General features: G+C 42.8%; 2 protein-coding genes and 1 long non-coding RNA gene across 6 annotated transcripts in view; 1 reads left to right on the top strand and 2 right to left on the bottom strand.

Annotated features, from left to right (window-relative positions):
- The window catches only part of LOC148389699 (synaptic vesicle glycoprotein 2C-like), a 21,736-nt gene extending 16,007 nt beyond the window's left edge, over positions 1-5,729 (bottom strand). For all 4 annotated transcript variants that reach the window (XR_015861934.1, XM_088392925.1, XM_088392926.1 and 1 more), the window contains exons 1-4: positions 5,431-5,729; positions 5,220-5,323; positions 4,700-4,766; positions 158-227 (exon numbers count right to left, since the gene is read on the bottom strand). The gene's annotated coding sequence lies outside the window, so the exon portion shown is untranslated. The remainder of the gene's footprint in view (positions 1-157; positions 228-4,699; positions 4,767-5,219; positions 5,324-5,430) is intronic.
- On the top strand, positions 5,255-14,230 carry LOC148389697 (ceramide transfer protein-like). The gene is made up of 16 exons (XM_088392933.1): positions 5,255-5,708; positions 6,611-6,745; positions 8,417-8,533; positions 9,971-10,078; positions 10,165-10,303; positions 10,767-10,844; positions 10,923-11,080; positions 11,264-11,356; positions 11,436-11,519; positions 11,695-11,787; positions 11,873-11,968; positions 12,054-12,186; positions 12,257-12,327; positions 12,473-12,601; positions 12,679-12,808; positions 12,960-14,230. The coding sequence occupies exons 1-16, from the start codon at positions 5,598-5,600 to the stop codon at positions 13,085-13,087; spliced, it is 1,803 nt and encodes a 600-aa protein (XP_088249059.1). The 5' UTR covers positions 5,255-5,597; the 3' UTR covers positions 13,088-14,230.
- On the bottom strand, positions 5,967-8,727 carry LOC148389698 (uncharacterized). Its single transcript, XR_015861937.1, has 2 exons — positions 7,876-8,727; positions 5,967-7,636 (listed from the first exon to the last, which is right to left on the bottom strand). It is a non-coding gene; the product is annotated as an uncharacterized LOC148389698 (long non-coding RNA).

Below are 14,230 nucleotides of genomic sequence, written 5' to 3'. Positions count from 1 at the left end.
AGACGGGACCCTGAGGAGGAAGTTCACTCAGGGATGAGTGCAGCTTCAGATCACTGATGAATTGTTCGCTAATTTCTACAGCTCCGATTTTACCTTCTGGTGTAACACATCAAACAGTTGCCAGACAACAACAATGGCGGCTTTAAACTTCACTCACCATTCCTGGGATTTTCTTAAATACCGCTGCTGTCCTGCGTCTGAATCCACCTCCAAGCGAGCACCAGTGTCTGATGTGAAACATAAAGAACAAAAACTGCTTTCAACACAACCTGGTGGAGAAGGTGAGTGTTTTTTTTGGAGATTTGAAAACCAAGTTGGACCCAAACGTCCTTTAACATCCCAGGAAATGCCACCGGCAGCTGGATGATCGCAGATGCTGGGTGAAAGGAACCAATTCCTCCTCTCCCCGACGCACAAAAAAAGGCCAAGATGCTCATAATGGCCTTTGGAGGGCCATTGTAAACAATCAATGAGCAATCCCCCCCAACTCATCTTCTCCAGAAATAACCACATCTCAAGCAGCCAGGAAGGAAGGACATCCCTCTTGCTCTTCACAGAAAAAAATATATTTGCATTTCAATCCAGCAGATGTCAGGGGAATGATGCGGAACGTCCAGAAAGCAACTCGTTAAGCCACGTCATCACCATTAGTGATAAGTAAAGGCACTAAAACCATTTTATCTTCTGGTTTCAGTGTTTTATCGCCCAAAAAAAAAAAGTCATCAATTGGTGGTATCATTAAACCGGAGCAAAGATGCTGCTGACTCAGCATGCGGCTGCATCTCGAGGCCCGTAAAACAAAAAAAAAAAAACAGAAAAAAAACGCCTGCTGCTGTTCAGATACCACAGTGGTGTTAAGTAATGAGACAAATAGCTTTGAGAATAGCCTGGCGGGTTAACACGAGGTTAATTACATTTCTTAAACACAGAAGTGGGGAGATGGCGGTTAAAAAACAGGACTAGTTAAAATCGGAATCAATAAACTTGACAAATTTTCACCAATGTGAAGGCAGATTTCAGAGACTTTCATCCAAATTTGTCAATATGGTGTGTCAAACATTTTTATTTTAAGAAATCCTAAGGCGATTCTAGTTTGCATGACAAAGGTATTTTGCTATTTTGCAAATCTTTCAGACTATTGTTTAACATTTTGATTTTCAGCCACATGATCTCTTGTGCGCAAATCTCTCGCTAATGTTGAAATGTCAAGTGCCTTTCCTCTCGGGACCAAGTCATGACGCAAGTGCTCACTCTGCAGTGAGTGGGAGAATAAGAATTTTTCAGCAGTGTGATTTTAGCCAGTATCACATCATGTGTAAGTTACAGTAGCGTATTAGGCCTAAGTGTTCATCAAAAAATAGGGCAGAGGGTGATTGTCATAATAATAAAAATTGTAATCCTTTATAAAAATCCACATTACCATTGTGCTTTAAATTGGGAAAATTAAAAAAATACAATGATTTAAGTAAAATAAAACAAAAAGTGACAAGAATGTTTAAAAACAACCACTCCTTAAGATAAATAATATAATGAAAAGACTGATTTCGTATTTGCCCTTCCACTAGGTTGGCAACACTTCGGAGGAAAATGAGCAACACAAACTCCCGACACGCAGCGCAACTTTTCGACACTAATAGCACGCAACGTGCTGACATCTGCGCACGAGTGGGCGTCATCGCTGACAAGTCTGGCCGTGAGAACGCTTTGTAGAGTGCGAGTTAATTCTAAGCGGCATGTGTGGGGGTGCGGTGGGAAGGCGACATGTAACCTTCTCAAGCGACCAGGTTCTCCGTTTCATGCAGGAATCTAGGAAAAACGGTTGACAGTGAAAGCAGCAGTCTCAATGAATGAGCAAACCGCAGTCCAAAATGGCCGATTTCAGGGCAACTCTACATAAATGGCCATAAACTTTGCATTATGAGTGATCTTTTTCTAACCACAGATTTTAAGAACGTGACTGCCGAGAAGATGTTTTTGTTTCCACGATTGTATGATGCTCGAGAGATTGTTTTAACAAGTGTGTGTTTGTGTGGGTGGTTGCTAAGTTTTACCTTCCCTGTCACCATTTCACACAAACATGAGATGAAAACATTCCAGCTCTCAGATAATTATTTTTATCATTATATTTCTAAAAATATAGATTCTACAACAATATGGTACAAAATGAATCACTTTAAAATATTATTTAATAAAAATATTACAGGCTTTCACCTTGGCTGGAAAAAAAAGCTACTACATACGGAAGTAAAAATAATCACAATGTCATACTAAGGAATAAATGTCACCGTTTTCCTGGAAATCGTTTCATCCCTCTTCCACAAACACACACAGGAGAGCGAGGTGGCTTGGCGACGCACTCCTTAATTTGTCATCTCTCATTAAGATGGAGGCTAATAGATGGGCCTTGAGACAGTGATGTTAATTGTTTCGCCCCCTTGTCAGACGGGGGTTGCGTGGTACGAGCGAAGACGGTGATAAATAACCATCAATCATCTTGTTGTCTATCCTGTACACAATATAGATTTATTTACTGCTGATGTGGAAGCAAACAAGTTCTTTCTTTTCTTTTTCTTTCATCAGCTCATCATCTTTGATCTGCTGAGGAGCCTGTTTCAGAGAAGATGGCTGAGCGATGAAGGGAAGCTGCGGTGATTCCTGCGAGGCAGTCTTCACCACCACACACACACACACACCTCCTCCTCCTCACGACAGTGAAGCATCATGTGTGACTCACAGCTGGGAATTCCTTTGGGTGGTGACGGGCACGTCCTCGCCTCAGCGCTCGCCTCTGAATGGAGGCGACAGCGCGCCGAGTGTGCGTTTTATATGTGTGTGATATTATGACATTAGCTCCTGGCTAATGGCCTCTTAGCCTCTTAGCACGCTTGTAGTTTGCAGACACGCTGCATCAGGCACAGAGCTGCTTATTATATCACTAAATATTGATTAAAATTATTTTTTTGTGCAATTTGTGGGCAAGGCTGAGCACTATGCCCCGCACTAGCTGTCCTCTTTACATCTGCATGCAAGTACAGGGTGTGGAGCAACAGTGTAGCCTGCTGGCTGGTCATCACACTACATCTGCAACCCTATTTTACAGTAAATACAGAACATTTTATAGCTATGAGTAGAGCGCCGACCTTAGCCAACGTCGGCCTTGATGGAGGTAATAAAGCTGATTCCTCAACTGCTTTATAGTCCCCTACACGCCTCAATATTTGCTCGTTTTACATTCGTCCCCATTTTCACTCGGTAAAAAAGGGAGAGATTGCTGAGCTGGCAAAAACCCGCCTGTCCGGCGAAGGTCAAAGCGTTCCCGCGTCGCTGATAAATGAGTCACACGCCGCGCAATGACGTTCTGCTTCATTGAGTTTAACGTGACTAAAGGAGGGCAAGCAGGTACGACGTGCCAAAAATGCTGAGTCATTTAAAAAGGATTTCATAAAGTGTGTTTGACTCATCTTTTTTTTTTTGCATGTGGAGCCAGGGGTTCAGTGTCCCAACACATCCAGTAGATGGCACCATAGGGACACACTAATTGGCTTAAAAAAACGATTGTGCTATTCCGAAATGTATTGCAATTTTATTTGAAGCTTTTATTTACAAATTCTGACACTATTTGTAAATATATAAACACACCAATATATGTCATTTTTGAGGATATGGATGAGTGTCGTTGTACAAGAGGAGAATATGAGAAAGGAGGAACCCTCAGTAATGCAACTACTACTGCAATGTCTAAGGAATTGCGGCAGAGGGCGCTACTACCCCATAAACAAGAACAATCATTTTCTGGGCCCCAACAGGACAGAAAATAACTGAAAAAACAAACAAGTGTAATCTGCACTTTCCTGTGACACGCTGACACCATCCAAATGTTCCGGGCTAATCTCGATTTGTCTCCCTCGTGTTTCTAGTACTGACCATGGAGCAACATGCAGCTGGAATGAGGATATGATTTAATCAGATTTGATCATCTCATATGACTCATTCATGGGGCTCAGAGTGAATCACAGATGTCGGCAAAAGTTCACAAGACAATTAGTGAACTCGAGTAGCACCAACTGAAATGTCCAGTGAATGAAAATATTGAGATTTGTCACCTTGAACAAATAACCAAACAAATCAAAACGTCATTTCCACAAAACATTTCAACAGAACTCAAGGAATAAAGAAATGGGATTTTTTTTTTTTTTACTTAGCTGTGGATGTGTGGGTCTATTAGAGGGAAGGATTTACTGATTCAAATGTATGTTTATGAAAATATATGAATTAACATTCCATCTCCGCTTTCGAGAAGCGTTACATTGTGTCGCTAATGGATGCCTTGCGGTTTTGGAGGTCTGGTGACTCTGCCGGATGACTACTGAACTCGTGACGAGGCTAAACTCTCTCCTCTCTCCTCTTGTACACAACATATATCATTGGTGCTAGCATATTATCAGTGTTAGCATTTGCGGAAGGAGGCCCAGGGATTATGGTGTGACTCATTAAGCAAAGGTTTATTTCAAGCACGGGGGAGGGAAGCACATGAACGCTTTACTGGATTACGTTTTATTCCAGGAAATGTATATGGAATGTTATGTTCAAGACCTGCCTATATACTTTTTACGCAATGCTGTATGTAGAATAGAATCTCACATTGTCTTTTGACATTAAATTGTTCCATTAGAACTCATGAAGATGGAATTTGACTCACCCTTAAAGATTCAAATGCTATAGATGGAAGTCCTTTTGCGACTGCTACCTCACTTTTGATATTACTCCTAAAAAGAAAAAAAAAATCGTGATGAAAAGTCCAAAATGTATAGGAATTTCAAAGACTCAAATAAAGGACAACAGATAAAGTAAACAAGAGGTTGATGTATTTTGAATGAACAAGCCTTAAAATAATTTTATAAATTTAGTTATTTTCCAATGAATATAAATGCAATTATATAATTTTCAAAAATCATATATTCAGGTTTTCTTTCATTATTATCACAAAGCATCCTCCACAGATTTTGGTATATTAGCATCAGATCCTGCTGCAGCTGTGCTACAGTTTATTGCCCGTGCGTTCACAATACATTCAAAAATAAAATTATACAATTTTATTTTTTATGTAAACCCTGTAACATGGCCGATTTAAGTTTGGGGATTTCCATGTTGCGTGTTTGGCTCCTAAATCGGTCTCTTTCTATTTCAAGAGGAATCAACGCAAAAGGGGCGGGGCCTACCTCTCCATTTCAGGAAGTGATTCGTTGACGTCACGGCAGCCAGCGCCCCTCTGAGCTGTAGCAACACATGCACGCGGGCACACGCGCGCGCGCCGAAGCACCCGCTGGTTAGAGAAGAGGAAGGACGGGAGAGAGAGACGTCAAGTGGACATGGCGAAAAGCGGGCAAGCAGTCTTAAACCGCATCATCTAAACGACACGGAAATACTTACGTACGTCTACCGAGGTCTGTCACCCCCCTTCTGCCTTTCTCTCTCCCTCAAAGACGGCATTTTGTTCTTTCCCCCCCGATATGATTCGGTGAGCTGTTGCCCCTATTTTACGTCCGGAATTATTGTTAGTAGCCCACCTTAGCACGTTAATTAACAACGCCAACGACATGTCGGACAACCAGAGTTGGAACTCTTCTGGTTCCGAAGAGGATTCGGAGCCCAGAGAGGAGACGGGGAACTTGGTGGGCGTCGGCGTGTTCGGCGGGGTACTCAGCAAGGTGAGTCTCCTTGGTCTTATTAATCACCTGACGTCATTTCCGCCAGGTTTGTATCTTTATTTATATTTTCATTGTGTTCACAATATACAATTTCAATAAAGATTGTGTGAGTTTGTATTTTTAGGAACACACAGCAAGAAACTTTATTACTTTGGGGATAATTTGGGAAATTCATCCCGACCGCAATAGACCACCGTGAGGTCTAGATTATTATTATTTTTTAAACAACTTTATCTCCATAGGACGCCATACATCAAATAAGCACATCCACCTTTATTTGAGAATATATGAAGAAACGGGGTAGCCTTTGAGTCTTCCCATTTCACATAGTTGACAAGTTTGTCTCATGGCATGTTTACAACCGGACCTGAGTAATAAAAATTGAAAAAAAGTGTCACTTACGGTGCACTATTTTCATCATATATATCAGGATCCAACAATAATGAACTGACACAAATAGAACCTGCCATTGCCACACAAAAATAACAAGTGGACAAAGAAATAGAGACGCACACATTTGGGCGAACAAATGGCTTTTATAGGTGAGCAAATGTGACTTCAATGGAGCTGGTAGTCTGAAAACAGATTATGCGCTGACCTGCTAACCAAGCACATTGCAAGATTACACGCACACCCACATGGGGAGGAGCTCACCTGCTCCATGGCGGCACAGGTAAAGTCCACCGTGCGTCACAGAGGCCCTACCGGGGGGGATTAAGTAGGCTGCAGCTGGCAGACACGTGGCTTTACATCTGGTAAACATCTCGTATAAATATTTTGAGGAACTTCTATCGTTCCATCCAAAAGAAGTTAACCACAAATGTATTAAAATTGTATCTCAAGTCACATTTAAAATCTCGTAAAGTCCATGTGTTTCTAACGGGTTCTCTTGCTCCCCGCAGTGGACCAACTACATCCACGGATGGCAGGACCGCTGGGTAGTGCTGAAGAACAACACGCTCAGCTACTACAAGTCACAAGATGAGACCGAGTATGGTTGCCGTGGCTCGTTATGCCTCAGCAAGGCAGTTATCACGGTGAGGGCCCCCGACCACACATCCCCGCCACACGCAATCCGTTTACCACACACATAGCGCAAGCCCCTGACTCTTGCATTTCAATTTGCACAAGTTCCAGACACTGTTGGCTGGTTTCACCGATTAAAATTCCTCAGTTAAGCTTGCTTAAGTCAAAGACAAAACTTCAAATAGTTTTTGTTTTGTTTTCCCTACTCACATAGTTAGCAAATTTGCCGCATGATATGTTTACCACACATACTTAAGTCTCATTAAATATTTTCAAGAATAAATCTTTAAATCTGCTTTACAGAGGTCGTAAAAATACCAAAGACCCAATAAAAACTCCAAGACGAACTCTCAATTCAGCGATGCATATCATGCTCTTAGAAAAAAGTTTTGCATTTCATTTTCCAAAATAAAGACTTTAGAGGAGCGATATTTTGCATTGCTTGTCTGTCAACACTCTTTAATCAAATATCGTAGCGCACGTTAGGCAAATCATACGCTACAATTCATCCAATTATCAGTTCATTAATTAGTAGTCTTTGGGAAACTCGGTAGATTTTACATCATCCTTATCCAGGGCCTAAAATGTCTTCCATGATTTCCTTATGAGCACAAATACCCCATGTGTCAAAAAAATGTGAATCAGATGTTGAGCATCCACCAAATGGTTCTCATTTCCTGAATCCCCGTCGGACAACGCTGCAATCGCGCTGAGAAACTTTACCCCGTTGTTCCACAGGTACACGTGGTCCAAATATGTGTCCTGTGGTCCGCTCGAGGCCAACATGCTGTCTTTATCACCAGACGTCCTGACTAGAGAATGTGTCTTTTGTGCAACAAGTCAAACCCTCCAGTCACTCACTATTTGAGTTTTGAGTTTTCAACGCACTCAGCGGCGTTGCCCTGTATAAACAAAGAAATACCGTGTTTAATTAGTCGCTGTTCCCAGGCACTAGACAACCATTTTGTTGCCATTAAGTGTATTTACTCAGCTTCGGCCCTCCCTGCCCAATGTAAATATTAACTTACATGTCGTACACTCGCGCTTTTGAAAGTCCTCATTCTAACTCAAATACGCCCAAGTAGAGATAACAGCACTTCTACCTCTGTGTTGTTATCTGCTGTTTCTCAAAGTTACTTACCAAAGGGGGTCGACACAGAGTGCGTGAAAGAAAGCGTCGCTACAGGCAGGAAACGGAACTTCCTTTTAGACAAGCTCAATTGTCATGCAGGAGGATAAATGATCACATCTTCTGTTATTACGTCGCTTCTTCCTTTTTGCTGAAGCAAATGTTGAGTCACACGTCCGCTTTTTAGGACTGTAAGATTCACTTCCCAAGTTTCAAGACAGTTATTGTTTCCAAATGACAGATTCTAATGTTCCACTAAAGACTCTTAGCTCAAAGTTAATAGGAACATTAAAAGGGATCAATAAATTGTTAGCATAATACCATCATTCACACGCAAAGGATTAATAATAAAAATCTGAATTAAACATTTACACATTGCATTATGCATGATGTGTTGCGTAGAGATCTCCAGCGAACAATCATAGAGCAATCTGCCCCCCCCATGTGTGTTTTATTCAGCTCTTTCTTTCCTTTCTGCTCATGTGTTCTTTAGCAGCTGATGACTATCACAAGCCAGGCAAACATCACAAGCTTTTCTTTTTTGTTTGCGCAGCCCCACGAGTTTGACGAGTGCAGGCTGGACATCAGCGTCAACGACAGCGTGTGGTACCTGAGGGCCCAGGACCCCGAGCGCAGGCGCTTCTGGATCGACTCCATCGAGCAGCACAGGGTCAGCCGCGTGCACTTCCCGTTATTGTGTCCCTGTAAATTGAAAAGAAAGTTGGCACGCCACAGGGGAAAGTAAAATGAACATAACTGGTCAGGTATACAAATTTAGGCTTCTGACTTCCTCGCCTGATCTGCGCGCACTCAGTCGACAACGAGGCACTCTAAAAAATTTTCTAAATTTACTTTACAGGGACCTTTTATAGTGTGTTGTGCTGTTGACAGCGTGAAAATTCCGACTTCCTCGTTGAATGTCACAACAAAATTTCACTTCTCATACAGTTGCCAAAGTGTGCTGAGTATTTCTCGTGTACTTGCCAAAAGAACTCGGGATGAAACGCAGTACAAGTATTTGTGTGTACAGTATTTACAGTGGGTGTGATTTAACCCATTGGGAAATAGTAGAGATTTGATTAATCAAGTTTTTTGTTTTTTGTACTTGTATCATTAATTTTAACTTAGTGTCATTTGAGCTTGTTGTACTGAGCAGGCATGACAGTGACTCAGATCTGAAAAGTGGTTTTAAATCTGCTGTTTTGGCTTCTATGCTTCACAACATGTTTTTTTTTTAGCCTGAAATATTTGACAAGTGGTTTCAAAATAGTTCAGCCTCTGTTCATGTTGAGTGTTTCCCTAGTGACATCGCCAACTACTGGCTTGCCATGTGTGTTGGTGATGTTTGAAGGCGGAGCTTGGCCAAGACGAGGAGAATGCCCTCACGTCTTGAGTTTAAATTTGGGAAATCCCCCCCACACCCTGTGAACCCTCATAGCTCCCCACCCCCATCTCCTGACCAGCCCCAGGAAGCGTCACGGGGCCATGACTCACCCTCGTGCACTCCCCCCCTAAACACACATTTTAGTTGTCATTCCACCCAGAGTGAGTCACCATCCCCCAAAGTACTCTCCAGAATCCAGACCACCATCAAGTCTCCCTGGAAACACAACACCAGCTCCTGTTGGGATTCGGCCTGATACAGTATATTAGCACCACCGTGCTATACGAAGATAAAGTAACACAACAATCAGTTCTGCTGGACAGGCTGCTTCCCCTCATTTGATTACGTTCCCCTTATCACACAAAACAGCTTGGTGGCTCGTGGAGCAGGCTTCGCGCACGCGCACTCATCACGTCTGAGCTGATTAACGTGTGCCCTTGGCTCCAAAGACTGAAATCCACCAGCAGTTACTCCTGGTCATTGACCTACAGTTACCTTTGGCATATGGGCGAGTGGGAGGGGCGAGCTATTTTATGTCTGTGCTGCTCCCTGGTGGTGCAGCACGGAAGTGTCTCTGACAAGAGGTGCAGATCCATTGCCATGGTTACAAGATAATAATTTGTGGTAAACAAACTGGGATTAGATTTGAAAGTGAATTTTCCACCTCTGTGGGCCACACATTTTTTTCCTCTTCTTTTATTTGTCATTTCTTCTCTTCACCAGGCCGATCCGGGCTACGGTTCCGAGTCCAGCCTGCGGCGACATGGCTCCATGCTGTCGCTCACTTCGGCCACCAGCATCTACTCGGCCACCTCTACCTCATCCTTCAAGGTGACGATTGAACTTCTCCTGCCTTCTCCTTATTGTTATTTACTGTGTTGAATCTGTTCATTCCAACATGGCTGCCTTGTTTGTAGAAGGGCCACAGCTTGATGGAGAAACTGGCGGAGATGGAGACCTTCCGAGACATCCTGTGTCGGCAGGTGGACACGCTGCAGCGATACTTTGATGGCTGTGCCGACGGCGTGTCCAAGGACGAGCTACAGAGGGACAAGAGTAAGCCAAAATCCTCGAAAGTTCTGTCAAATAGGAAAGTAGCACAACAGTCGGTGCCAATGAAGTATGTCGGTGTGATATACAATAACGAGTTTTGTATGTCGCGAAGGGATTTTGTTTAGCCTGGGTTGTGACTTGAGATTTGGGAGAGTTGTCATGACACAATAGTTTGTGGTATGTCTGACCTTTGAACTGTTAACATGAGTAACATGAATAGTGGACTATATACTGTAATGTTTGGATTCCATAGTTCTTTTGTGAATTATTGTGGGAATGTGTGTGTGTGAACATTCCCGCATAGCTGCCTGCAGTCGTTAACGCCTTCCGTTCCCATCACCGCTCCCCCTCGCCCTCGCTACGTTCTCCAGATAAAACTGCACCATTGTTATCGTCACATCAGCTTCAGACCCTTCGCGTGTGTCAGTCAGTGTGCCTGTGCGATGACAGCCTTTTTTTCTTTCAGTCATGGAGGACGATGAGGATGATTTTCCCAGCACTCGCACCGACGGAGAGTTTCTTCACAACAGTGCCAAAGACAAACGTACGTCAGGCACATAAGTTTTCAATTTTATGCCTGTCCGCACGCTAAGCTGACGTTTGGCTTGTTGCCGACGTGCAGCGTACCAGTGCCCCAATCCCAAGGGAGTGAACGGCATCGATTTCAAAGGCGAGGCCATCACGTTCAAAGCCACCACCGCCGGAATCCTGGCCACCCTTTCGCACTGCATCGACCTGATGGTCAAGAGAGAGGATAGCTGGCAGAAGAGGCTGGATAAGGTGGGCTCATTTATCCTTACAATGAATCGCAAACAATTGTTTGGAGTCGGCGTTGCCGTCAAAGATGTCGATAAGCGATATTTGGATCTAATATTCATTTGGAGTAAAAAGAAAATTACTAGCAATTTTGCTTTTAAAGTATGTATAATTATTAAATGACTTTTAAAATTCCCTTGGCTGAAGGAGATGGAAAAAAGACGAAGAATCGAGGACAGCTACAAGTCGGCCCTCAACGAGTTGAAGAAGAAGTCCCACTTTGGTGGCCCTGATTATGAGGTAATCAAGTCATCCATTTTTATTGTTTTGTTTTTGAATCATGAGCGTAAGTGTTGACGCGTCTTCCCATCACCACCAGGAGGGTCCGAACAGCCTCATCAACGAGGAGGAGTTCTTCGACGCAGTTGAAGCCGCTCTTGACCGACAGGACAAAATCGAACAGGTAAGCGGATAAATATGTTCGAGCTAGTTGTGTTCTGTCATGGGAAAAATGTTGACCATTTTGTAGGCAACATTATTTTTATTGAAGAAATAAGTATGATAAATGCCTAAAGTGTATTTAAATACAGTATGTCTATATTGTGTATTTACTTTAAGTCAATTTTTGTTTGTTCCAGTGTCAGACGGAGAAGACCAGAATGCAGAGATCTAGTCCACTTCCACCACCAGACATCTTCTCCAGCTCGGGCTCTCACAGATTATCTGAGCAGGTTCTAACTCTTTGTTTTCGTCCCTCGTGCACGTCTCAACGCTGCGATTGCAAAAAAAAATAAACTTTTGCTTCATTTCTGGCAGGTGGAGGAGATGGTGCAGAGCCACATGACCTACTCGCTTCAGGACGTCGGCGGTGATGCAAACTGGCAGCTGGTAGTGGAGGAAGGAGAGATGAAGGTGTGTGTTTTTTTATTCCTATTGACAGTGTAACCTTTTGTTTGGCTGTTGATCCTGACTCAAGGTTTTTTTCCGATGCATGTAGGTGTACAGGAGGGAAGTGGAGGAGAACGGCATTGTGCTGGACCCGCTGAAGGCCACGCACTCTGTAAAGGGCGTGACGGGACATGAGGTGTGCCACTACTTTTGGGACACAGCCTACCGCAACGACTGGGAGAGTACGTGTATTGTCACGGCGGGCCTCCAAGTGCGATTAGGTTTTTCCTCATTATGTCACTCTCCCTGCAGCCACCATCGAGAACTTCAACATTGTGGAAACGCTGTCGGAGAACGCCGTCATCGTCTACCAGACGCACAAGGTACCACTGCCCCTCAATTCATCTGTATTGGCCCAAGGAATTTGTAATGGTAGTTTGGGCTCAGAGTAAAAGTAAAATTTAATTCAACAAAAAAAGTCCAAAATATTCGCTACAATAAAATTAACCACTTAATGTGTTCCCTCAGAGGGTTTGGCCTGCCTCCCAGCGTGACGTTTTGTACCTGTCGGCCATGCGCAAGATAGTGGCAAGCAACGAGAACGACCCCGATACGTGGCTGGTGTGCAACTTTTCCGTGGACCACCACGACGCGCAGGTGAGCGGCGAGCCGCCGAAGGGACACAACTTTTACTTTTCCCCCACGCATTAACCCAAAGTGCTTTTTATTTTTAGGCAAGCAGCCGATGCGTACGAGCCAAGATCAACATCGCCATGATCTGCCAGACCCTGGTCAGTCCACCAGAGGGCGACAAGGAGATCAGCAGAGACAATGTGCTTTGTAAAATCACATATGTAGCCAATGGTGGGTCTCAAACACAACTACACACTGTGTGCTGCTATATGCTATGCTAGGATATGTTTATCCATTATTTTAATTACCATTTATGGATGTGGGGTGCTAAACAAGACATTCCTTTCTAGAACAAAGTGTAAAACATTTTTCTTGTGTGCAGTGAATCCCGGAGGCTGGGCGCCAGCCACGGTGCTGCGGGCAGTGGCCAAGAGAGAGTACCCCAAGTTCCTGAAGCGCTTCACCTCCTACGTGCAGGAGAAGACTGCTGGCAAGCCCATCTTGTTCTGATCCTCTCTTGCAATGTCACATCAAATCTTTATTGTAGCAAGCTGTGTTCACACTGAAGAGGATTAAAAAAACAAGCACACATACAATCACACAGCTTCGAACCTGAAAAAAATTGTTGGTCAAATAGTTGGTCAAATGTAAACGTAAAACTTTTTCCTAATTTATTTTTTTTCCTTGGAAAAAAAATATATTTTTCTGTAAGAAATAGGCTTAAGACTTTTCTTAAAAGAGAAGTTTGGTTTTGTTTCAAGGTTTTAATTGTTTTTTTTCTCTCTGAGAACATTTTCCTTGAAAAAAATCCAATATTTTCAGACCTTTTATGTCTAAAGATATCTTATCTTAAATGTGTATTATTTTCAAGGATTTTTTTTCTCTGACACCTACTTTTTTTTTTCTCAAAATACTTCACCCAAAAAATCTTATCTTGACTGCCATAACTATTTTTATTTATAACTTTTGACTCGCACCAAATAAAATTCAATTTTTTTTTTTTTTTTTTTAAACTTTTCAGTGTGAAACTAATATTGCTTGATGTGATTGACACCAAGCAGGATTCCTTCCCAGCCGCCAATGTGCTCCAGCAACATTTCAGATTGTCTGGTTACTCAATGCAAAGTGCATTGAAACGACGTGTACGTATGTTCTATAACAAAGTTGTAAAGAGCTCCAAGAGACATATCTTTGCTATCAGACTGTTTTAGAATTGCAGCTTTTTTTTCGCAGTGATGATTTATTTGATTGTATAAAGAGAACCGAGGGGACCGCCGTGATAAACGATGGACCCCTATGACGTAAAACACTAATCCCGCTAATGAGCGCATCTGATTTGAAGCGCAGAGGGCGGGATCAGCTCATCTAAAATTGTAAGCGTGTCGCAAATGCTTTTTGTTGCATCGTGACCGCGTGGCGCCCCAAATGCCTTAGTGGGTTTCTTAGAAGGGAGGTGGCAACAATTTGACACCCATGATGTCATTAGACAAGTGCCCATATATAGAGAAACAAGCATTTTTACAATCTATATTGTTATAATGTTCAATTGTGATGTGACATCTAGACTTTGGCTTCCCCTTTACTAATTGGATTTGCTTGTGCATTTTTACCTGATTGTTATGTTGCCAATTAAAATGACATGTTTTAAAACTT

Source organism: Syngnathus floridae, chromosome 12 (assembly GCF_059516105.1).
Source record: "Syngnathus floridae isolate MCC-2025c chromosome 12, RoL_Sflo_1.0, whole genome shotgun sequence".
Classification (NCBI taxonomy): domain Eukaryota; kingdom Metazoa; phylum Chordata; class Actinopteri; order Syngnathiformes; family Syngnathidae; genus Syngnathus; species Syngnathus floridae.
This window is presented reverse-complemented; position numbering and strand designations above follow the sequence as displayed.